Source organism: Bombina bombina, chromosome 5 (genome assembly GCF_027579735.1).
Source record: "Bombina bombina isolate aBomBom1 chromosome 5, aBomBom1.pri, whole genome shotgun sequence".
In the NCBI taxonomy this organism is placed as follows: Eukaryota; Metazoa; Chordata; class Amphibia; order Anura; family Bombinatoridae; genus Bombina; species Bombina bombina.
This window is the reverse complement of record NC_069503.1, coordinates 338,877,329-338,903,978: the sequence shown is the minus strand read 5'-3', so window position 1 is coordinate 338,903,978 and position 26,650 is coordinate 338,877,329. Positions and strand designations below refer to the sequence as shown.

General features: G+C 36.0%; 1 protein-coding gene across 1 annotated transcript in view; it reads right to left on the bottom strand.

The window, feature by feature from the left end:
* LOC128660334 (ATP-binding cassette sub-family B member 5) overlaps positions 1-26,650 on the bottom strand; it is a 264,146-nt gene that overhangs the window by 119,634 nt on the left and 117,862 nt on the right. Inside the window, exons 5-11 of the mRNA XM_053714133.1 lie at positions 21,340-21,382; positions 20,383-20,574; positions 19,826-19,997; positions 11,032-11,156; positions 10,781-10,955; positions 10,093-10,206; positions 983-1,093 (exon numbers count right to left, since the gene is read on the bottom strand). Of these exons, the coding sequence (XP_053570108.1) occupies positions 983-1,093; positions 10,093-10,206; positions 10,781-10,955; positions 11,032-11,156; positions 19,826-19,997; positions 20,383-20,574; positions 21,340-21,382 (932 nt within the window). The remainder of the gene's footprint in view (positions 1-982; positions 1,094-10,092; positions 10,207-10,780; positions 10,956-11,031; positions 11,157-19,825; positions 19,998-20,382; positions 20,575-21,339; positions 21,383-26,650) is intronic.

Genomic DNA, 26,650 nt, shown 5'->3' with positions numbered 1-26,650 from the left:
CAAACTTATTCTTAAATCCAAACTTTTTAATTCATATTTTTTTTTTAAAATAAAATAATCAAAAATTACTTTTTCCCCCACCTGTAAATCACAACCTTTCATGCTTGTGTCTTTGGTTTGATTTTTGTGCTCTAAATAGTCTATATTTATTTAAAACAACAAATATTACCTTTCTGATTACAGTAGTGTACTATCTTTCTAATGGTACTATGATACTTTGTATACAAAAGTATTACAAAATTATATAAAATTACATTTAAGTTGCATGTATAAGCTGTATTATGACGTAAATATTGCCTAAATTACATAAATATTGTTGGTTTACACTTGGTTCCATCCGCTCTCCAAACTGTTCTTTTTTACAGATGCAAATATACAAATATTCCAAATTCCAAACTATTCTGAAATACAAACCTTTTACGGTCCCAAGCAGTTTGAAACAAGGGGTTTTCTACCTGTATTTGTATTATGACATTAGGGAAACTAGACGTGGACTCCTTGCCCAATGTGCTTATATGGATATGACTGCACCTCACTGGCGAGGCCAAAACGATTGTCTGGGGTTGCCATTTCCCTTGTTCAGAGGAAGATTGCCAGGTGTTTTTGGGATGGACTGAACATGTTAGGCGGGATCAGACTGATATACCTCAGGAACGTTCTCCTCTGTGAAAAGCACAATAGGGCTGAAATAATCTATCACCAGGTGGTAACCAGGCCATAGAACAAGCCACTGAACTGTTGTTCATTCCTGAAAAAATGCTTTTCTTTTAAGTATGTATTAGCGCACTCTACGCTTAATGTACTATTGGCTTAGAGCTTGAGCTATAAATTGCTGTATTTTATTTGATAAGTTAAATAAATAAAAATAAATAAAAAGGGCACAATGCAATGGGAATCATTATAAATTAATTGGATACAAAGAATTGATTTAATTTATCTATAATACTTTAAATTTTTTGTAGAACATGAGAGCTTTCCTTACCTGAACATTTGGTCTTGAAGGGTAACAAAAACTAACATTTTTAAATTCCACATTCCCCTTCAGATTATCTGGTTTAAACCCATCTGTTGAAAAGCTATCAATTGTAGATGCCTAAAATTATGGTAAACAGAGAATACAAAAATTACTGAAGTTCTTTATTTTTAACATCATTCCCTGTCTGGTTTGCGCAAAAAACTCATCGGGGTTTGGGGGGTGCAAGCACAGTCATACATATGACTAACAAAAAAGTTTATCAAAAAATAAACTAAAAGAGAAGCACAAATATAAATATATATATATATATATATATATATATATATATATATATATATATATATATAGCAGCCAAAGAAAGATGCACTATATAAGTGTGTATTTGTTCACTGTTTATTATGCTGATGAAGGAGACTTGATCTCCGAAAACGTTACAAATAAAGTAACTCCATTTTTGCGGTGAAAGTCCTGTGAGTGCATCTTTCTTTGGCTGCTATATTTCATTCAGGTTTGCACCCAGGCGGATGCCCTACAAGTGGGAAGGATCTGGTAATTGGATGTATATATATATATATATATATAAAATCAAATGCTAAAATATAGAACTGAATATTAAACAAATGCAAAAATACAGTACACACTAGAATACACACATGTAAAAAATTAGTAATAATAAGTAGATAAGTGGATAAAGTTCATTACTTATATGGAATAATAGAAGTTTGTTGAATCCAAGCTCCAGAATGCTAAAAATAATAATCCCAAATTTGTCACCCGGTACAACAACCAACATTATAAAATTTGGAATATATTAAATAAGCATTGGGATATCTTGAAATTAGATCCAGTTTTAGATAACGTTTTAGGTAACAAATCCGAGGTAATCTTTAGAAAGGACAAAGATATAAAAAACTTTATAGCACCAACTAAACTACATCAACCTATGGCAGGTGGCAAACTAAATAATTGGTGTGGGGTTTCCCCAGGTCTATATTCCTGTGTTAATGAAAATGTGATGTATAATATTGCATTATGTTATGGTGATGTGGAAAAAATTATATCTTGATTAATGTGACATTGAAGTGATCCCATGAAACATGATTCCTGGTATTTTCAGTTTTCAGCCTCTTTTATAGATTTTTTTTAACTCCTAGGGAGTAGTTGAACTGTGGAGGGGGGGGGGGGGAGAGATTCTAGTGGGGCAGGGGTTGGATGCTGTTAAACTTCTGGTATTAGATGGATGGATTGATTCCAGGAAAATAAAACAAGATTGCAATATACTTTCATTATTGATTAGGTCTGCTTTTGCTGCAAAATACCTCTGAGCATGGTGACATTTACCAAAGCTTGCCATATTCTACACAGTGATTACTTAGATCAGAGTACAAGCTCTTTAATTCCACCAGGGATGTATCCCTAGATTGTTCATGCTTTGCAGAATAATTGTGCTATTAAAATGACAAACGTTTGATGGCTTAAAAAATGTATTTTGTGCCCAGATATTTTGTAAAGTAGTGATTCATTTTTAATATATAAAATTCACATGTGGTAGAGGATGGTCATGTGATATTTAGCTTGCAATGGTGGCAATATGGAAGGTATGAGGATATCATGATGGCAGTGATCAGGTGGAATTAGGAAGAGCAGAAGTTTAACTTCTAACATTGTGGGGAGAGATTTCAGTTAGGATTAATTTGCCATGGGAGGTGCAGTGTGGGAGGTCTGATCCTGTATACTTAAAGGGACATGAATCCCAATGTTTTTCTTTCATGATCCAGATAGAGAATACAATATTAAAAACCTTCTCATGTACTTATTGTATCTAATTTGTTTCATTCTCTTGGAAGAAGCAGTAATGCACTACTCAGAGCTAGTTTAAAGCAAATGACAAAAGGCATTTATATGCAGCCATCAAACAGCAGTTCCCAAGTCTACCTAGGTTTTTTCCATTTCAACAAAGGATATCAAAAGAACAAAACAAATTAGATAATAGAAGTAAAGTGGAAAGTAGTTTAAAATCACAAGATCTATCTAAATCATGAAATAAAAAAAAATCTGGGTTTTATGTCCCTTTAATTCAGTAGTGGCAGTCACAAATTACATTTAAAGGAACAGTCTAGTCAAAATTAAACTTTCATGAATCAGATAGGGCATGCAATTTTAAACAACTTTCCAATTTACTTCTATTATCTAATTTGCTCAATTCTTTAGATATCCTTTGTTGAAGAAATAGCAATGCACATGTGTGAGCCAATCACACAAGGCCTCTATGTGCAGCAACCAATCAGCAGCTTCTGAGCATATCTAGATATGCTTTTCAGCAAGTGATATCAAGAGAATGAAGCAAATTAGATAATAGAAGTAAATAGAAAGTTGCTTAAAATTGCATGCTCTTTCTGAATTACAAAAGAAAAAATTGGGTACAGTGTCCCTTTAAAACAGTACAGTCAGTCCATCAGGAAAGTTTCCCCCTAATTTAGGTACAGCACTGGTAAATAAACTGTTAAACCACATATGTTAAAGGGACACTGTACCCAAATTTTTTCTTTCGTGATTCAGATTGAGCATGAAATTTTAAGCAACTTTCTAATTTACTCCTATTATCAAATTGTCTTCATTCTCTTGGTATCTTTATTTGAAATGCAAGAATGTAAGTTTAAATGCCGGCCCATTTTTGGTGAACAACCTGGGTTGTCCTTGTTGATTGGTGGATAAATTCATCCACCAATAAAAAAAGTGCTGTCCAGAGTACTGACACCAAAAAAAAGCTTAGATGCCTTCTTTTTCAAATAATGATAGCAAGAGAATGAAGAAAAATTGATAATAGGAGTAAATTAGAAAGTTGCTTAAAATTTCATGCTCAATCTGAATCACAAAAGAAATATTTTGGGTACAGTGTCCCTTTAACATTTATAGAGTGCAAATGATTTTTTTCTAATTTTTGCAGCTGCTGTCAAACAGACCTCATTATGTCCACACAGAAGTAGACAGTAAACTGCACACTATTAGTGCTCCATTAAAATAATGTACAGGTTATTAAACTGCTCAGCAAACTACAGAAGATTGGTTACTACTCACTGGGCTATTATTTTTCCTCCTGTACCTGCAGCTGTCTTTAAAGCCATTCTATTATTTTAAACCATTACAGAAGCCAGTTGGTAAAGCTTTGCACTTTTATATTGGGTGCCGCCATCTTGGTGCACATGTATTGTTGTATCCTGATGACAGAACAGTGCACTTTTACAAATCAGTGGCGTTGGCTTTTTGACAGCTGTACCTTACTCTTTAGATTAGCTTGCACAACAGAAAGCAGTAGTATTATATGTGTTTTTTTTTTTTTTTTGAGGTTTTAAAAATGTACAAAACAAATATAAAAAACCCTCAGGAATATTGTAGAGTAATGCATCCCCTGCAAAAATGTACAGCTCTCACTCTGTATTGTACACAATAAACATTATACAGCTTGTCAAGAAGAAAACAATATCACTGCTCTGTAGATGTGCACCACTTCTGTCACATGGTATGGGAATACTAAACTTCCAACATGGCCACTCCCAGTGTGACATAAAGAGCTTCACTAACCAGCAGTTTTTAATGGTTAAAATAAGAGAATAGCTTTTAAGATAGCTGCTAGCACAGTAGAAAATACAAATGCATGGAAAGTGGTAACCCTGCTACTGCAATTGTACCCAGCAAGTAAATGTTCATTTAATGGCTCCACAAACAGTAATAGGAATAAAGCAGTAGTACATTTAAAGGGACACTGTACCCAATTTTTTTTCTTTTGTGATTCAGATAGAGCATGCAATTTTAAGCAACTTTCTAATGTACTCCTATTATCAAATTTTCTTCATTCTCTTGGTATGTTTATTTAAAAAGCAATAATTTACGTTTAGATGCCGGCCCATTTTTGGTGAACAACCTGGGTTGTCCTTGCTGATTGGACAGCACCAATAAACAAATGCTGTCCATGGTTCTGAACCACAAATTTGCTGGCTCCTTAGCTTAGATGCCTTCTTTTTCAAATAAAGATATCAAGAGAACGAAGAAAAATTGATAACAGAAGTTAATTAGAAAGTTGCTTAAAATTGCATGCTCTATCAGAATCATGAAAGAAAAAATTTAGGTTCAGTGTCCCTTTAATTATGAAGGCTTTAGTTTGCACCGGCTATTGTAATGTTCCTAACAGATACTTGTCTGCAGCTCGTATATTTTTTCTCTCTCTGTATGATTCTTGCTCCGGGTGTATATTAAGGATTTGCCACTTATCCTCTTAAATATCGATTAATTGAATTTTGTTCATGCTGAAGTACATATATATTTTTAGTTTTACTGATGAGGGCCCAAATGATATAAAGCTCTGACATGATTGTCTAACACATCTCGCCAGTGCTGCCAGGTCCCTCGAATCATTTTAGGAAGGCAAATTTTAGCTAGAGCTGTTTATTTCAATATGCAGGTTTTGGAATGTTAAAAGGAGACACATACATTACAATATAATGCTCAAAAATGCCCCCCAAAGATTTTGCAAGCTTTTGTTCATCAGACCCTACGTAAGCCAAGGTACAATGCAGCCTTTTTTAATAGTTAGATACTTCCGTGGCAGATGATTATGATATATTTAGTGCATGATGGAACTTTAACCAGAACTGTTACCATAAAATTCTAGAGAGCCAGCCCTTATGAAATATTCTGAAAGCTCTGTGACTGCCAAATCATTTTAGGCATTTAAAATATTAATTCATTGAATTTTTTTTATACCAACTCTTGTTGTGGAGCATTAACAAATGCTTTGACTTTAAATACATATTCTATAAGTTCCATTTACTCTGAACATTTAATTACAAGGAAAACTCCCTGTGACTTATTTCTGTATTTAGGGTTACCAGCTATCTTTAACATAAATACTGGACTATCTGTAGGTTTCTGAGCGTAGTTAGGATCTTACAGTGGTCATCCCCAATGCTGTGGCCAATAATAACACACAAACACACATACACAGCAATTATTTTACTTCTCATGATTTCCTGTTTAGCACACACAGAACAGTGTTTGTAAACCTTCATGGTTACCAGTTAAAACGCACAAAGCAACTATTTGAATGGCTACACCTAACACACACAGATAAGTGTTTTTAACAACCTCTGGGACTGCCAATAACACATAACACAATATTTATTTTACCCTCCTTGGATGCCATGAACACATGACGGTATGCATGTGCAGTGTTGTTTAATTCTGGCCATTATTTGTAATGCATAGAGGCTTTGAAGGCCTTTAAAATTTATTTGCCAATCAGGGTTTTATAAAAAAAAAATGAACATTTAATACTGGACATGACTACCCTATCTGTATTTCACACATATTCTTAAAACTTCTTAGTATATTAGTTTATGATATCTTTGCCAGAAGGTTGTTCCACATATAAACCACTATATATGAGGAGTGTTACTCTAGCAAACAGGGTTCAACCCTTTAACGATAGCAGCGTACCTTGTACACCAGCTGTTGTTTACATTTAGGGGTTAAATAGCTTGGATCTTGATAACAGTGGCAAGACTGCATGTCTCCAGCAGTGAGGCATTCTGAAATAGTGCGGTCTTGCTGCTGTCAGCATGACCCACGCTATTACAGGGATTAAACCCTTTATGATATGTGACGTACAGGACACCTGGTTGTCAAGAAGGGTATAATTGTTTAGGTATCACTATAAGAGTCTAAAAACATATTTAAGATAACATTTATCTTCTGTTTCTTCTCCATGTAAATCATATGGGAGTATGTTCTGCTCCATCAGACACAACATGTATAATTCATTGCACAGCCTTCAATCAAGTTTAAAATATGATTTTAATACATTAGAAAAATATTTGAAAACACATTTATCGTGTGGTTTTACAGTGGCTTCACGGCTTGAATAGGAATTGAGCTGGAATCGGAACCATAGTACAAACACCAAGATCACACTAGCTTTGAAAATTTCTTACAACTGAAATATGGTAAGCCAGAAATTCTTAGGGCCGCTATAAGGCTAATGCATGGTAAGCCAGAAATGCTTAGGGCTGCTCTAAGGCTAATGCATGGTAAGCCAGAAATGCTTAGGGGTGCTCTAAGGCTAATGCATGGTAAGCCAGAAATGCTTAGGGCCGCTCTAAGGCTAATGCAGGGTGAACCAGAAATGCTTAGTGCCGCTCTAAGACTAATGCATGGTAAGCCAAAAATGCTTAGGGCGCTAAGACTAATGCAGGGTAAGCCAGAAATGCTTAGGCCGCTCTAAGACTAATGCAGGGAAAGCCAGAAATGCTTAGGGCCACTCTAAGACTAATGCATTGTAAGCCAGAAATGCTTAGGGCCACTCTAAGGCTAATGCATGGTAAGCCAGAAATGCTTAGGGACGCTATAAAACTAATGCAGGGTGAGCCAGAAATGCTTAGGGCCACTCTAAGACTAATGCATTGTAAGCCAGAAATGCTTAGGGCCACTCTAAGTCTAATGCAGGGTGAGCCAGAAATGCTTAGGGACGCTATAAAACTAATGCAGGGTGAGCCAGAAATGCTTAGGGATTCTCTAAGGCTAATGTATGGTAAGCTAGTAATGCTTAGGGCCACTCTAAGACTAATGCATAGTAAGCTAGAAATGCTTAGGGCCGCTCTAAGGCTAATGCAGGGTAAGCCAGAAATGCTTAGGGCCGCTCTAAGACTAATGCATGGTAAGCCAGAAATGCTTAGGGCCACTCTAAGGCTAATGAATGGTAAGCCAGAAATGCTTAGGGTGCTCTAAGGCTAATGCAGGGTAAGCCAGAAATGCTTAGGGTGCTATAAGAAAAACAGGGTTCAACCCTTTAACGATAGCAGCGTACCCTGTACACCAGCTGTTGTTTACATTTAGGGGTTAAATAGCTTGGATCTTGATAACAGTGGCAAGACTGCATGTCTCCAGCAGTGAGGCATTCTGAAATAGTGTGGTCTTGCTGCTGTCAGCATGACCCACGCTATTACAGGGATGAAACCCTTTATGACATGTGACGTACAGGACACCTGGTTGTCAAGAAGGGTATAATTGTTTAGGTATCACTATAAGAGTCTAAAAACATATTTAAGATAACATTTATCTTCTGTTTCTTCTCCATGTAAATCATATGGGAGTATGTTCTGCTCCATCAGACACAACATGTATAATTCATTGCACAGCCTTCAATCAAGTTTAAAATATGATTTTAATACATTAGAAAAATATTTGAAAACACATTTATCGTGTGGTTTTACAGTGGCTTCACGGCTTGAATAGGAATTGAGCTGGAATCGGAACCATAGTACAAACACCAAGATCACACTAGCTTTGAAAATTTCTTACAACTGAAATATGGTAAGCCAGAAATTCTTAGGGCCGCTATAAGGCTAATGCATGGTAAGCCAGAAATGCTTAGGGCTGCTATAAGGCTAATGCATGGTAATCCAGAAATGCTTAGGGACGCTTTAAGACTAATGCAGGGTAAGCCAGAAATGCTTAGAGACGCTTTAAGACTAATGCAGGGTAAGCCAGAAATGCTTAGACCTGCTCTAAGGCTAATGCAAGGTAAGCCAGAAATGCTTAGAGGTGCTCTAAGGCTAATGCATTGTAAGCCAGAAATGCTTAGAGGTGCTCTAAGGCTAATGCATGGTAAGCCAGAAATGCTTAGGGGTGCTCTAAGGCTAATGCATGGTAAGCCAGAAATGCTTAGGGCCGCTCTAAGGCTAATGCAGGGTGAACCAGAAATGCTTAGTGCCGCTCTAAGACTAATGCATGGTAAGCCAAAAATGCTTAGGGCGCTAAGACTAATGCAGGGTAAGCCAGAAATGCTTAGGCCGCTCTAAGACTAATGCAGGGAAAGCCAGGAATGCTTAGGGCCACTCTAAGACTAATGCATTGTAAGCCAGAAATGCTTAGGGCCACTCTAAGGCTAATGCATGGTAAGCCAGAAATGCTTAGGGCCGCTATAAAACTAATGCAGGGTGAGCCAGAAATGCTTAGGGCTTCTCTAAGGCTAATGTATGGTAAGCTAGAAATGCTTAGGGCCACTCTAAGACTAATGCATAGTAAGCTAGAAATGCTTAGGGCCGCTCTAAGGCTAATGCAGGGTAAGCCAGAAATGCTTAGGGTGCTCTAAGACTAATGAATGGTAAGCCAGAAATGCTAAGGGCCACTCTAAGACTAATGCATGGTAAGCCAGAAATGCTTAGGGCCACTCTAAGGCTAATGAATGGTAAGCCAGAAATGCTTAGGGTGCTCTAAGGCTAATGCAGGGTAAGCCAGAAATGCTTAGGGTGCTCTAAGGCTAATGCAGGGTAAGCCAGAAATGCTTAGGGCGCTCTAAGGCTAATGCAGGGTAAGCCAGAAATTCTTGGGGTGCTCTAAGGCTAATGCAGGGTAAGCCAGAAATGCTTAGGGCGCTCTAAGGCTAATGCAGGGTAAGCCAGAAATGCTTAGAGGTGCTCTAAGGCTAATGCATGGTAAGCCAGAAATGCTTAGGGTGCTCTAAGGCTAATGCATGGTAAGCCAGAAATGCTTAGGGCCACTCTAAGGCTAATGCATGGTAAGCCAGAAATGCTTAGGGTGCTCTAAGGCTAATGCAGGGTGAACCAGAAATACTTAGGGCGCTCTAAGGCTAATGCATGGTAAGCCAGAAATGCTTAGGGCCACTCTAAGGCTAATGAATGGTAAGCCAGAAATGCTTAGGGCCACTCTAAGGCTAATGAATGGTAAGCCAGAAATGCTTAGGGCCACTCTAAGGCTAATGATTGGTGAGCCAGAAATGCTTAGGGCCACTCTAAATCTACGTAACTTTCGATAGGGCTAGAAGCATGCATACCTTGTCAAAATGAATTAGCTCACAATATTATTGCAGGCTTCTCATTAATGCAATATGTTGTTAATGGTTAGATATTTTATAACTAGCTTAATTTAGACTTCCATTTTGCTTTACATGAATATAAAAAAACTAGCAATACACCTTTAAATGCAAAATCCAACTTTTACTGCTATATTGATAATGAATTAGATTTTTTACTACAGTGCTTATGATGCCTTCAGACTTTATTAATTGTATTCAGACATTACACAGATCAATGTATTCTTACCTGATCAATCAAATTAAATATATTATAGGCTGCACCCCTTGCAACCGAAAAGGCTTCAAAATACGAAGATGCCTGCCCAATGCAATAACTACTGACAATCACACTGAATAAAACCTGTAGTAAAACAAAAAAAAATAGTCTATAGACATTACCAACCAGGTTGAAGAAACAGTATTACCACTGTATGAACACATTCATATACATATTCCTATTCATAAACATATTTTCATTAACATTTATTTTTCTATGTTTCTTTTCTACAAAACTCCATTTTACAATTGTTTATAGGGTGGCATCCACATTTGTCCTTAATTATTATATGCTGCTGTCAGTTGAAATTTGTATATGTGTATCTGTATAATTAGTATATTAGATCTTTCTTGGTATGACCTACAATTTTAATATATGTTTATACTCTGTATACAATAAACTAGACTTTTATTTGCAACATGGATAAGTTTGCAACTCTTTTCTTGATTTGATACATTAATTGGTATATTACATAGATTTCACAGCTTTCTCAGTATTTCCTTTACTAGTATAAAACAGGGCCACATAAACTATGGCTCACCAGACACATCTGTCCCCGTTGTTGAAATCAATCATTCAACTTAGAAAAAACTGCAATTGAAAATCTACAATCTTAATCATTATATACAGTATATATAGAGAGAGAACTTCAGCTTACCACAATTGTATCTCCAACGGTATATCCACTGTCTCCCAAAATTAATGTTGTGGCATACCAAAATGCAAGACCATAGGAAGCATAGATAATGCAGTACATAGACCCCATGGCCAACTGAGAGGCAACAGCTTTTTTTATGCCAATTTTTTTAGCCTCTCCCAAATTATTTGCATATCTGAAAAAAAAAAAAAAGATATATAATATTGATAGAGAACATGTCAAAAGTATAATAAATGTTATTTAAATTAAACCTTTTGATTTCTTTGTCTTGCCCTCCAAAAGCCACAACAGTGCGTATAGATGAGAGCACTTCTTCAGCCACTGCCCCTGCTTTGGCATAAGCTGACAGTTCCTTGCTTGTTAGTGAGACAAGCATCTGTAATAAAAGTAGAAAAATGTGACATTATTCAAGAATTTGAAGGTTTCAAATATTTAAATAGACAACAAGAAATAAGAAAAATCCCCAAATTTTCACAAGTCTGTAAATATTTTGGCTTTTAAGATTATATATCTGTCAAATGTGAAAATAATAGCATATGGGGCCCGATCCGATATGCAGCGTCGCCCGCAAAAGCCGGCGACGCCAAATTTTGCGCTATTTTGGTATCCTATATACGGCGTAACCTAGAAGTTACGCTTGTATATTTCTGCCTTCGGACGTAGTTTTTTGGCCCATAGACACGTATACCAAACCAGCGCAGTTTGGTATCCAATATAAAGCGTAAGGACTTACGTGGCTAAAATGGAGAAATCCTACTTTATTTTCACCTCGCCACAAATTGCAGGCGTAGTAAGCCTTACGCTGTCTATTGGATCCCCGTAACTCCCTAAACTACCTGCAAAATAAAACCTAACACCTAACGCATGCGCAATGTCTATCTACCTGTCATCCGCAAACTGCTAAATAAAACCTAACACCTAACGCATGCGCAATGTCTATCTACCTGTCAACCGCGATCCCCCGCCGCAATCCCTAATAAAGTATTTAACCCCTAAACCGCCGCTCCCGGACCCTGCCGCCACCTACATTAAATGTATAACCCCCTAATGTGAGCCCCTACACCACCGCCATCTACATTATCTACCCCCTAATGTGAGCCCCTTACACCGCCGCTACCTACATTACCTACCCCCTAATGTGAGCCCCTTACACCGCCGCCACCTACATTAACTACCCCCTGATGTGAGCTCCTACCCCGCCGCCAACTATATTAAAATGATTAACCCCTAATCTAATCCCACTATACCGCCGCAACCTATATTAAATTATTAACCCCTAATCTAATCCCCCTATACCGCCGCAATTTATATTAAATTAATTAATCCCTAAAATACTAAATTATTCCTACCACTAAACCTAAGTCTAACCCTATAAATAGCACTGAAAAGGGCTTTTGCGTGGCATTACGTAAACAGCTCTATTGCCAGCCCTTAAAAGGGCTTTTTGCGGAGCTTTGCCCCAAAGTAATCAGCTCTTTTACCAGCCCTTAAAAGGGCTTTTGGCGGGCCATTGTCACAAAGTAATCAGCTCTTTTGCCTATAATCTAAATCCCCCTATACCGCCGCCACCTATAATAAATGTATTACCCCCTAATCTAATCCCCCTACACCGCCGCCACCTATATTAACCCTATATTAGGGTTAATATAGTTAATATAGTTATTATATTATATATATTAACTATATTAACCCTAATTATATTAGGGTAATATAGTTAATATAGTTATTATATTATATATATTAACCCTAATTATATTAGGGTTAATATAGTTAATATATTTATTATATTAGATATATATATATATATATATATATATATATATATATATATATTAAGTATAATAACCCTATCTAACTCTAACACCCCTAACTAAATTCTTATTAAAATAAATCTAATTAATATTATTAAATAAAATATTCCTATTTAAATCTAAATACCTATAAAATAAACCCTAAGATAGCTACAATGTAATTAATAATTACATTGTAGCTATTTTAGGGTTTATATTTATTTTACAGGTAACTTGGTATTTATTTTAACTAGGTACAATAGCTATTAAATAGTTAATAACTATTTAATAGCTACCTTGTTAAAATAATTACCAATTTACCTGTAAAATAAATCCTAACTTAACTTACAAATACACATACACTATCAATAAATTAAATAAACTACAAATATCTAAACTAAAATACAATTAAATACACTAAACTATATTACAAAAAATAAAAAAAGATTACAAGAATTTTAAGCTAATTACACCTATTCTAAGCCCCCTAATAAAATAACAAAGCCCCCCAAAATAAAAAAAATTCCCTACCCTAATCTAAATTACAAAAGTTAACAGCTCTATTACCAGCCCTTAAAAGGGCTTTTTGCGGGGCATGCCCCAAAGTATTCAGCTCTTTTGCCTGTAAAAAAAAACACAATACCACTCCCCAACATTACAACCCACCACCCACATACCCCTACTCTAAACCCACCTAAACCCCCCTTAAAAAAAACCTAACTCTAAGCCCCAGAAGATCTCCCTACCTTGAGTCGTCTTCACCCAGCCGGGCTGAACTCTTCATCCAATCCGGGCGATGTCTTCATCCAAGTGGCAAAGAAGAAGTCTTCCATCCGGCGATGTCTTCATCCAAGCGGCAAAGAAGAAGTCTTCCATCTGGCGATGTCTTCATCCAAGCGGCAAAGAAGAGGTCCTCCATCGAGGCGAAGTTTTCCTCCAAGCGGCATCTTCAATCTTCTTTCTTTGGACCTCCGACGCGGAACATCCAGCTGGCCCGATGACTGAAAGACGAATGAAGTTTCCTTTAAATGACGTCATCCAAGATGGCGTCCCTCGAATTCCGATTGGCTGATAGGATTCTATCAGCCAATCGGAATTAAGGTAAGAAAATCTGATTGGCTGATTCAATTAGTCAATCAGATTCAATTTCAATCAGATTGGCTGATCCAATCAGCCAATCAGATTGAGCTTGCATTCTATTGGCTGATCGGAACAGCCAATAGAATGTGAGCTCAAACTGATTGGCTGATTGGATCAGCCAATCGGATTGAACTTGAATCTGATTGGCTGATTGAATCAGCCAATCAGATTTTCTTACCTTAATTCCGATTGGCTGAAAGAATCCTATTAGCCAATCGGAATTCGAGGGACGCCATCTTGGATGACGTCATTTAAAGGAAACTTAATTCGTCTTTCAGTCGTCGGGCCAGCTGGATGTTCCGCGTCGGAGGTCCGAAGAAAGAAGATTGAAGATGCCGATTGGAGGAAAACTTCGCCCCAATGGAGGACCTTTTCTTTGCCGCATGGATGAAGACATCGCCGGATGGAAGATTTCTTCTTTGCCGCTTGGATGAAGACATCGCCGGATGGAAGACTTCTTCTTTGCCGCTTGGATAAAGACATCGCCCGGATTGGATGAAGAGTTTTGGCCCGGCTGGGTGAAGACGACTCAAGGTAGGGAGATCTTCTGGGGCTTAGTGTTAGGTTTCTTAAGGTGGGTTTAGAGTAGGGGTATGTGGGTGGTGGGTTGTAATGTTGGGAGGTGGTATTGTGTTTTTTTTACAGGCAAAAGAGCTGATTACTTTGGATCATGCCCCGCAAAAAGCCCTTTTAAGGGCTGGTAATAGAGCTATTAACTTTTGTATTTTAGTTTAGGGTAGGGGAAAAAAATTTTGGGGGGGGCTTTGTTATTTTATTAGGGGGCTTAGAATAGGTGTAATTAGCTTAAAATTCTTGTAATTTTTTTTATTTTTTGTAATTTAGTGTGTTTTTTTTTTGTAATTTAGTTTAATTTATTTAATTGTATTTTAGTTTAGATACTTGTAGTTTATTTAATTTATTGATAGTGTAGGTGTATTTCTAACTTAGGTTAGGATTTATTTTACAGGTAAATTGGTAATTATTTTAACAAGGTAGCTATTAAATAGTTATTAACTATTTAATATCTATTGTACCTAGTTAAAATAAATACCAAGTTACCTGTAAAATAAATATAAACCCTAAAATAGCTACAATGTAATTATTAATTACATTGTAGCTATCTAAGGGTTTATTTTATAGGTAAGTATTTAGATTTAAATAGGAATATTTTAATTAGTAATATTAATATTAATTAGATTTATTTTAATAAAAATGTAGTTAGGGGTGTTAGAGTTAGATAGGGTTATTATACTTAATATATATATATATATATATATATATATATATATATATATATATATATATAATAACTATATTAACTATATTAACCCTAATATAATTAGGGTTAATATAGTTAATATATATAATATAATAACTATATTAACTATATTAACCCTAATATAATTAAGGTTAATATATATAATATAATAACTATATTAACCCTAATATAATTAGGGTTAATATAGTTAATATAGGTGGCGGCGGTGTAGGGGGGTCAGATTAGGGGTTAATATATTTAATATAGGTGGCGGCGGTGTAGGGGGATTAGATTAGGGGGTAATACATTTATTATAGGTGGCGGCGGTATAGGGGGATTTAGATTATAGGAAAAAGAGCTGATTACTTTGTGACAATGCCCCGCCAAAAGCCCTTTTAAGGGCTGGTAAAAGAGCTGATTACTTTGGGGCAAAGCCCCGCAAAAAGCCCTTTTAAGGGCTGGCAATAGAGCTATTTACTTTTGGGTAATGCCATGCAAAAGGCCCTTTTCAGGGCTATTTGTAGGGTTAGACTTAGGTTTAGTGGTAGGGATAGTTTAGTATTTTAGGGGTTAATTAATTTAATATAGGTGGCGGCGGTATAGGGGGATTAGATTAGGGGTTAATAATTTAATATAGGTGGCGGCGGTATAGTGGGATTAGATTAGGGGTTAATAATTTTAATATAGCTGGCGGCGGGGTAGGAGCTCACATTAGGGGGTAGTTAATGTAGGTGGCGGCGGTGTAAGGGGCTCACATTAGGGGGTAGGTAATGTAGGTGGCGGCGGTGTAAGGGGCTCACATTAGGGGGTAGGTAATGTAGATGGCGGCGGTGTAGGGGCTCACATTAGGGGGTTATGCATTTAATGTAGGTGGCGGCAGGGTCCGGGAGCGGCGGTTTAGGGGTTAAATACTTTATTAGGGATTGCGGCGGGGGATCACGGTTGACAGGTAGATAGACATTGCGTATGCGTTAGGTGTTAGGTTTTATTTTGCAGGTAGTTTAGGGAGTTACAGGGCTCCAATAGACAGCGCCTGCAATTTGTGGCGAGGTGAAAATGGAGTAGGATTTCTCCATTTTCGCCATAAGTTCTTACGCTGTATATTGGATACCAAACTGCGCTGGTTTGGTATACCTGTCTATGGGTCAAAAAACTACGGCCGAAGACAGAAATATACGAGCGTAACTTCTAGGTTACGCCGTATATAGAATACCAAACCAGCGCAAAATTTGGCGTTGCCGGCTTTTGCGGGCGACGCTGCATATCGGATCGGGCCCCAGGTATCCAATTGTTATGGTTCTAATCAGTATTGTGCCTTTATTGTATTATTTTCTAATCTGTTGTTGCCATAAGATATTTTCAATATAAAGAAAAAACTTTTACTAATTTGTGTTATAACTATAAGAGGCAAGTTATATTTCTTATTTACATGAATTGTAGTCTTAGATACACGGTTGAAACAGGATATATTTTAAAGTGGCATTAAACACTAAGGGCTAGATTACAAGTGGAGCACTAAATTATCACGAGCTGGAAAATGTATATAGTCATATAATATATATTTAAAACATGCTGCTATCGCTGTGCTACTTACCCCTTTGCTGCGCTCCCATTGAAGCCTATGGAAGCGCACTCTCATGAGTGCAATGCTTCCGTCAATGAGAATGCAATATATATTACGCTCCACTTATAATCTGGCCCTAAATAGATGCTAGATAGAATGATGCATTCAAAGAAAAGATTTGCCTGATAATAACATGTAGATGTATTTTTTAAAGTTTCATTAGTTGTTTAAATAGTGACAAAATAAGTCCAAAATGTTAATGTCTATATAAGAATGGACACTGCCATGTTTTAACTTAGGTTACTTTCTCTCCTGTGGCCAATTAGGGACAGTTATAAAAAGGTCACTAGAGAATGCAGCCAATGGCTGTGGGAAATAAGTGTTCTGCACTTCCATTTCTAACAGAAACTGAAATGCTCACAATTTCTGAAAAGGGGGCAAAATAAAAAATTAAAGTATATTGGAGAGTTTTTTATATGGATACAACAAAAGATGTGTGAAAGCTCTCTTGTGAGGTCAGCGTTCAGCTATATTCTCAAAACACACACTTAAACTCTCAACATGTGGTAGAATGCACAAAAGGTAAAAGAGAATGGGAATAAGTCCTCTGGACAAGAGCTGTCTGACAAATGATTGAATGATAAAAAATTACTTAAGATAAACATTTATTTATAGACACATGTAGGATAACAATTGTTGCCGGCATCTAAAACTATACATTAAAAGGGTAATGAATCAATTCAAATATACAACACTTTCTACTATATACCAAATATGTTGGTGTTATAACAGAGACTTTGATTTATCCCCTTAATGGGACAGTCTACACACAAATTGTTATTGCTTAAAATGATAGATAACGCCTTTACTACCAATTCCCCAGCTTTGCAGAACCAACATTGTTATATTAATATACTTTATAACATTTAAACCTCTAAATTTCTGCCTGTTTCAAAGGCTCTTTTGACAGCCTCTTAATCACATGTTTTTGTATTTGCTTTTCACAACAGGAGACTGATAGTTCATGTGGACCATATAGAAAACATTGTGTTCACACCTGGGAAGTTATCTAAGAGTTAGCACAACACGGTACTAAATGCAACTCAATACATTTTAAAAAGACACAGTCATGTGATCAGGGGGCTGTCAAACGATGCTTAGATACAAGGTAATCACAGAGGTAAAAAGTATATTAATATAACTGTGTTGATTGTGCAAAACTGGGCAATGGGTAATAAAGGGATTATATATATTTTAAAACAATAAAAATTATATTGTAGACTGTCCCTTTAAGGGGCTAAGGATATAGTGAGCAGAACGGATGTACAGATTATTTTGTGATATAGAAAGAGTGATCTGAAAGTACATATAACCGATATGGTGCTCACTTAGTATCTATTTGACTCCTGATCTTGCAGTTGCAACTTTTGTTTCTAAAGCTGGAGCCGAGGAACTTAAAATGGAGCCTTGACTGCTCGGATTGGAAGCTAATCTTATTGGAACCTTTCTAGGTCACAAGGGCATTTGAAATAATGAATGAGCTCATTCACCTTGGATCTGAAGATTGCCATTTGAAGCTTACCGATCACGTGACCTGGGGAAACCACGAGCGAGTTTGTTCTCTCTAGGACTAACTGACGGCATCAAGATCAGGTAAAGTAAAACCAAAGGTCCTTTACTAAAAAAAAATTTGCCAAGATTTTGTGCATACTCTGCACATCTGCAATATTGCACTGTGATTTCATTTATAAAACCAACATATTTGGTATATAAATAAATAAATAAATAAATAAATAAATAAAAAGAGAGAAGCGCTCAACCTGGGAACGAACAATAGCTGCTTCTTGGGTGGTAACTAGCCATAGAACAAGCTATTATGCTATTGTTCATTCCCAGGTTGAGCGCTTCTCTCTTTTTATTTATGCAAATGATGACACTTTGGGAAGTCTCCCTAAGTGTGATGCAGGAATCCAGACGTGGACCCGTTGCTCAGTGTGCCTAGAGGGATATGGCTGCACCTCACTGATGAGGCCCACACTAGGCCAAAACGTACATCTGGGGTTTTGCAGTTTCTCTCATTCAGAGAGGGATTGCCTGGTAATTCGGTGCCGGACTGTACTGTTAACTCAGGATCAGACTGATATGCTTCAGGAAAGTTCTTCTCTGTGAAATGCACATGTTGAGCAAAAAGAGGCTGCTTCTTGGGTGGTAACTAGCCATAGAACAAGCTATTATGCTATTGTTTGTTCCCAGGTTGAGCGCTTCTCTCTTTTTATGTATGCAAATTATGACATTTGGGGAAGTCTCCTTAGGTGTGATGCGGGAATCCAGACGTGGACCCGTTGCTCAGTGTGCCTAGAGTGATATGGTTGCACCTCAATGACGAGGCCTACACTAGGCCGAAATGTACATCTGGGGTTTTGTGGTTTCTCTCGTTCAGAGAGGGATTGTCTGGTATTTCGGGGCTGGACTGTACTGTTAAGTTAGAATCAGACTGATATGCTTCAGGAAAGTTCTTCTCTGTGAAAGAGGCTGCTTCTTGGGTGGTAACTAGACATTGAACAAGCTATTATGCTATTGTTCATTCCCAGGTTCAGCGCTTCTCTCTTTTTAGTTATGCATATTTGGTATATAGTATAAAGTATTCTATTTTTTATTTGATTTATAACCCTTTTAATGTATGTTTTTGGATACCGGCATCCATTGTTATCCTATATGTGTCTATAAATAAATGTTTATTTTAAGTCATTTTTTATCAATCATTCTATTGTCCGACAACTCGTGTCCAGAGTGCTTATTCCCATTCTCTTTCATCTTCAGAGTTTTTTTTTAAATGTAAGGGTTATCATTTAATATTGTCATCTCAACTTGTTTAATGTCCCTTTAAGGAGAAATTCTCACTGCACACTTAAGAAGCTTGTTTTCTCATAATATATTTTAGGATTAAATGGTTCATTTTCTTATATATTTTGCTAAATATTTTCTTTAATATAGGATAGTTTATATATATTGTAAAAAAAGACTTTAATAGAGAAAAACAAAAAATAATTTTGAAAGTTCATACATGCTTGGTTTCAAAATATTATAGACAGCCAGTAAATGGTAACTACAGATCAGTGCTTAACAAAATAAATATAAAATTGGTCCTGTATTAACTCATAATAGGCTCTAAAAAACTAATTCTGAAATGTATTCAATCACAATTTTTCTATGTCTATACATATAACTAACAGAGTAAAGGGGCAAAGGGGTCATTCAATCAAACAATAAACTAGACATTTTATAAACCTTACCTTAGAACTTAACGAGGCGAACAATGACATAAGAGGGCTTGTGGCCAATACCACTAAAGCAAGCTGCCACCCATATACTAATGCAATTGTTACACCTGCTAGCATAGTAGAGACTTTTTCTAAAAGATGACCAACTTTATCTCCAATTCCATCATTGATTTTATTGATGTCTCTAATAAAGAAAACAATGTGGACAATATGTTATAATGTACATATATAATCTATACCTAATTAATACAAATGTTATTATATATTTATATATCTAATCCACTTCTTCTTCACAGAGTCCACGGCTGCGCTTATAGGAGGATTAGTGTGGCAGATCCCAGACTCTGCACTAAAGGACCTTATCCTTTAGTACAGATGCTAATCTAACCTTCTTCACATATAATAATTACTCTGTTTAGCATTAGAAATGTATCAGAAACAATTGCTTAATTGAGGAAAACACTCAAAATATTATTTATACCACACACATTTAACTGTCCTTCCACATTATTTTCAGGCATTTTATTGTCTGTTGTGTGTTTAAATGAAAAGTAATAAAGGCCTCATACTCAGTAAGACGAGTGTTGAACTCTCCAGATTTATTAACATCAAACCAACTCATGTCTTGAGACAATACTGAATGAAAAAAAGCTTCCCTCATTTTCCTGGTCTGTCTTGCAGCAGCCAACACCCAAAATGAAACTTGTATATATCCACAGATTAGAGCTCCAACTCCCATCCCGATATAATATAAGGAAAACCTGAAAAAAGATATGAAAGAGCCACTATAGTTGAAAAAGTATATGATCCAATACATTACAGCATGTAAGTTTAGTACTAGGTACCCTGCAACTACATGTGTTTAACCCCTAAAAAGTGGTTAAACACACAGTTAAAGTATGACTTGGGAGGTGCAGAGAACTGCTGGTCTCAAGCAGAAACTACATTTGAGACAATAAGCAACGTCACACAACCAAGCTGCTCCATTAGAATTGCTGATTGACTCACTGGATGTGTCCACTAAATGGTAGAACATATAATCCATTGATAAAGAAAAATCTGAAATTAACCTTCACAGAATTTATTAATATTTAATAGCACAAGTTTGTTAATGCCAGTATTCAAGGAGACAATCACAATCATTTAAAATCATGGAAAAAACTAAATTAAACTTCCTCATCACAGAATATAAATATATTGTTTTTATTATATTATATTACTAAGTTATTTTGGATGAGAGAGTTACATTTGGAATTTCCGTGGTTAAAAATGTACATTTGTATTTTTCACAGAAAAATGAACTCAAGTACATTTTTGATGATATTCAAAGCATACAAAAATAGGTGTAATCATTTTTAAATCTATAAAGGCAGTACAATTCTGAATTAGCAATAATTTGTGCAATGTACAGAACATTTTTAAGCAAAATTTATTTTGTGTCTTTTAAAACTATTAAACAGTAGCCTTCGCAAATTTTTAAGCATAATTAAGCTACATTGTAAATATAACATATTACATAAACTTACAATATTATCTGCTCTTTTAGTGGTTTGAACTGTGCACATTCAGCTGCAAATAGAGAATAATGTATTACTTAAAGGACCACTCAATGCAGTAGAATTGCATAATTGACATGTGCATATTTAAAAAAGACAATGCAATAACACCTATTCTGAATTTCAAATAAGCAGTAGATTATTTTCTGGCACATTTATTTTTTCTTATTTTCCAGCACCCTTAATCATATGACAGAAATTAGCCAATCCTACACACATATTTAGAGATATATATGTGTGTATCTCAATGTTAACCCCTTAATGACCGGACCATTTTTCAATTTTCTTACCCTTAATGACAATGGCTATTTTTACATTTCTGTGGTGTTTGTGTTCAGCTGTAATTTTCCTCTTACTCATTTACTGTACCCACACATATTATATACCGTTTTTCTCGCCATTAAATGGACTTTCTAAATATACCATTATTTTCATTATATCTTATAATTTACTATAACATTTTTTATAAAATATGAGGAAAAAATGGAAAAAACACACTTTTTCTAACTTTGACCCCCAAAATCTGTTACACATCTACAACCACTAAAAAACACCCATGCTAAATAGTTTCTAAATTTTGTCCTGAGTTTAGAAATACCCAATGTTTACATGTTCTTTGCTTTTTTTGTAAGTTATAGGGCCATAAATACAAGTAGCACTTCGCTATTTCCAAACCACTTTTTTTTCAAAATTAGCGCTAGTTACATTGGAACACTGATATCTGTAAGGAATACCTGAATATCCATTGACATGTATATATTTTTTTTTAGAAGACATCCCAAAGTATTGATCTAGGCCCATTTTGGTATATTTCATGCCACCGTTTCACCGCTAAATGCGATCAAATTAAAAAAAATGTTCACTTTTTCATACATTTTGTCACAAACTTTAGGTTTCCCACTGAAATTATTTACAAACAGCTTCTGCAATTATGGCACAAATGGTTGTAAATGCTTCTCTGGGATTGCCTTTGTTCAGAAATAGCAGACTTATATGGCTTTGGGGTTGCTTTTTGGTAATTAGAAGGCCGCTAAATGCCGCTGCGCACACACACGTGTTTTATGCCCAGCAGTGAAGGGGTTAATTAGGGAGCATGTAGGGAGCTTGTAGGGTTAATTTTAGCTTTAGTTTAGTGTAGTAGACAACTCCAAGTATTGATCTAGGCCAATTTTGGTATATTTCATGCCACCATTTCACCGCCAAATGCGAGCAAATAAAAAAAACCTTTAAATTTTTCACAATTTTAGGTTTCTCACTGAAATTATTTACAAACAGTTTGTGCAATTATGGCACAAATGGTTGTAAAAGCTTCTCTGGGATCCCCTTTGTTCAGAAATAGCAGACATATATGGCTTTGGCGTTGCTTTTTGTTAATTAGAAGGCCGCTAAATGCTGCTGCGCACAACACGTGAATTATTCCCAGCAGTGAAGGAGATAATTAGGTAGCTTGTAGGGCGCTGGCAGGGTTAATTTTAGCTTTAGTGTAGAGATCAGCCTCCCACCTGACACATCCCACCCCCTGATCCCTCCCAAACAGCTCTCTTCCCTCCCCCACCCCACAATTGTCCCTCGCCATCTTAAGTACTGGCAGAAAGTCTGCCAGTACTAAATAAAAGGAGTTTTTTTTATTTTATTTTTAAAAAAATGTATTCTGCTGTAATGGAGCCCTGCCTTAGCCCCCAACCTCCCTGATCCCCCACCAAACAGCTCTATAACCCTCCCTGCTACTTAATTGCCGCCATCTTGGGTACTGGCAGCTGGCTGCCAGTACCCAATTTGCCCCCAAAAATATTTATAAATTTTGCCCCCAAAAATATTTATAAACTTTTCTGTAGTGTAGCAGCCCCCCCCCCGATCCTTTTATATATATATTTTTTTTTTTTATGTTTTGAACTTTTTTTTTTTCATTGGTGTCAGTGGCTAATATGCGCGCGCGCGCCCACGTGCACGCGCGCCCCCCACGTGCACGCGCGCGCACGCTGACGGCTCTTTGCTTCCCCCCGGAACACTCTGCACCATTGATACCGGTGCAGAGAGGGCCACAGAGTGGCTCTCTCTGCATCGGAGGCTTGTTAAAAGGTATTGCAGGATGCCTCCATATCGAGGCATCACTGTAATACCCTGAGAGCTGCTGGAAGCAATTGCGATCGTTTCCAGCACTCTCTTAAACAACTGACGTACCAGGTACGTCCATTGTCACTAACTGCTAGTTTTTGCAGGACGTACCTGGTACGTCAGTTGTCATTAAGGGGTTAAAGGGACAGTCAAGTCCAAAAAAAACTTTCATGATTTAAATAGGAAATTAAATTTTAAACAACTTTCCAATTTACTTTTATCACCAATTTTGCTTTGTTCTATTGGTATTTTTAGTTAAAAGCTAAACCTAGGAGGTTCATATGCTAATTTCTTAGACTTTGACGACTGCCTCTAATCTGAATGCATTTTGACTACTGGAGGGCATTAGTTCACATGTTTCATATAGATAACATTGAGCTCATGCATGTGAGGTTACCCTGAAGTGAGCACTGATTGGCTAAAATGCAAGTCTGTCAAACGAACTGAAATAAGAGGGCAGTCTGCAGAGGCTTAGATACAAGGTAATTACAGTGGTAAAAAGGGTATTTCTATAACAGTATAGATAATAAAGGGATTATCTTTTTTTTTAAACAACAAAAATTCTAGTGTTGACTGTCCCTTTAAATCACTTTGCCTGTCTTTTGTTTTCTAACACCTGAGATCTAATATCTTTGAGCCCTTATAACTTTTTTGTACAATATTTTTTTAAAATAATTTTTATTTGACAGAGTTATTATGAATGTAACTGTACTTTGTAATATAATGATGTGTTTTGTGAGACTTTTTGTTTTGCGAAACAGTTAACCAGAGCTCGGAGGTCAAGCTATCCTGACACGCGTTAACTTAAATTGCACTCAAGCAATTACATTTAATTTCAACTTGTAATACGAGCACTACACCCAAAGCGCAAAGATGCGATAATAACCTGTTAGCGCTCCACTCGTAATCTGGCCCTCAGATGTATGCATATAAGACAGAAGAACAGATCATAAAAAGAATCTTGAATGTGTATTTACGTTATCAAACATGAAGCAACCATTATTGCCTGCATGGTGCTTGATATTCAAACTTGAAAAGATATTCCCAAAACATTTGTTTTAACTTGCAATTCAAAAGTGTAAAATATTAAGGGCCAGATTCCGCGTGTCACTCTAACAGTTACGCGCAAGCTAAAGGGGTTTATCTTGAGTGTTTGCGGGTGTCAGATGTAGCGCTTGTATTACAAGTTTAAAGTAAACGCAATCACTTGAGCGCAATTAAATTTAACAGGAGTCGGGATATTCTTAGAGCTCTGGTTTATTGTTTTGTGAAACAAAAAAGTATAGCAAAACATAATAAAAATACATATAACAGTACAGTTACACTCATAATAACACTATATAATATTGCACAAAAAGTTAAAAGGGCTCAATGATATGAGGTCTCAGGTGTTTTGAAATCAATATTCCAAAATATATCTGTATATACCTGAGTATATATATAGATAGAGATATTATACCAAAATACCAAAATACCATTATATATATCTAGAAATATTTATTTATTTATGAATAAATAGAACAAATTCCTGTATAAGAAGAACATTGGAATATGAAATATGTATATTTTCATGTTGTGTTACATAAATTTGACTTTTTGTGTTATGTCGGGTTAGCGCACAAGTGAAAACAGTTTACTTTCAGCTCATAATACGAGCGCAAAAAGCTTATTTCTAGTGCAATTAACAATCAAGTGGGAGCACTCCACTTTTAGTCTGGCCCATATATAGGTATAGATATATATTTTACCCCCAAAAAATAATACAAATATATAAATATATATATATTTATATATATATATATATATATATATATATATATATATATATATATATATATATATATATATATATATATATATATATATATATATATATATGTGTGTGTATCAAGAAAGAAGACTCAGTGTTTCTTCAAATACACTGTTACTCTATTTTGTGATGGGCTACATCCAATGTTTCAGCTCACACTTGGGCCTTTCTCAAGGTCAGAGAAAGGCCCAAGTGTGGACTGAAAAGTTGGATGTAACCCACCACAAAATAAAGTAATAGTGTATTTGAAGAAACACTGAGTCTTCTTTCTTGAAATATGAATACATAGTAAGACTTAGTACAACTTACTTGTTTAGAGTGCCTAATCCACTTGGAAAAATATACAGTATATATATAAATATTTAGGTTAATAAGCACTTTCACCAAACTGGTCAGGTAGGCACCAGGGTGCAAAAATAGGAAAAATAGACTAGCAAGAGATAAGCACTCTCTGGTTTTGTAAAACAAATAGTATATTTAAAGGGACATGAAACCCCAAAAAATTCTTTCATGATTCAGATAGAGAATATAATTTTAAACAACTTACTAATTTACTTCTATTATTTAATTTGCTTCCTTCTCTGAATCTCTTGATATCTTTTGCTGAAAGGTTTATCTAGGCAAGTTCAGGGGCAGCAAAGAACCTTGGTTCTAGCTGTTGATTGGTGGCTGCATATATATATATATATATTAATTGTGATTGGCTCACCCATGTGTTCAGTTAGAAACCATTAGTGCATTGCTGCTCCTTAAACAAATGATACCAAGAGAATGAAACAGATTAGAACATAGAAGTAAATTAGAAAGTTGTTTAAAATTGTATTCTCAATCTGAATCATGAAATAACATTTTTGAGTTTCATGTCCCTTTAACTAGCGTGACGTTTTGAGGTATTCTCCCCTTCCTCAGACGTCTGAAGAAGGGGTGAATACCTTGAAACGTCACGCTAGGTAAATATACTATTTGTTTTACAAATCCAGAGAGTGCTTATTTCTTGCTAGTCTATATATATATATTTGTATGCAAAAGTTTAGGCACCGCTGACAATTTCCATGATTTTCATTGATAAATAATTGGGTGTTTGGATCAGCAATTTCATTTTATATAAAATATATATATAAAATTAACTCCAATAGGGCAAGGAGCAAAGCCGGAGCCAAAAAACTTGAATATGAAGAGTTTATTTAACAATGTTGCTAAACATAGAGTAAACAGTCAAATGAATGCCTGGCGCATTTCGCGCATGCGCACATGCGCAAAACGCGTTAGGCGTTCATTTGACTGTTTATGCTATGTTTAGCAACATTGCTAAATAAACTCTTCATATTCAAGTTTTTTGTCTCCGGCCTTGCTCCT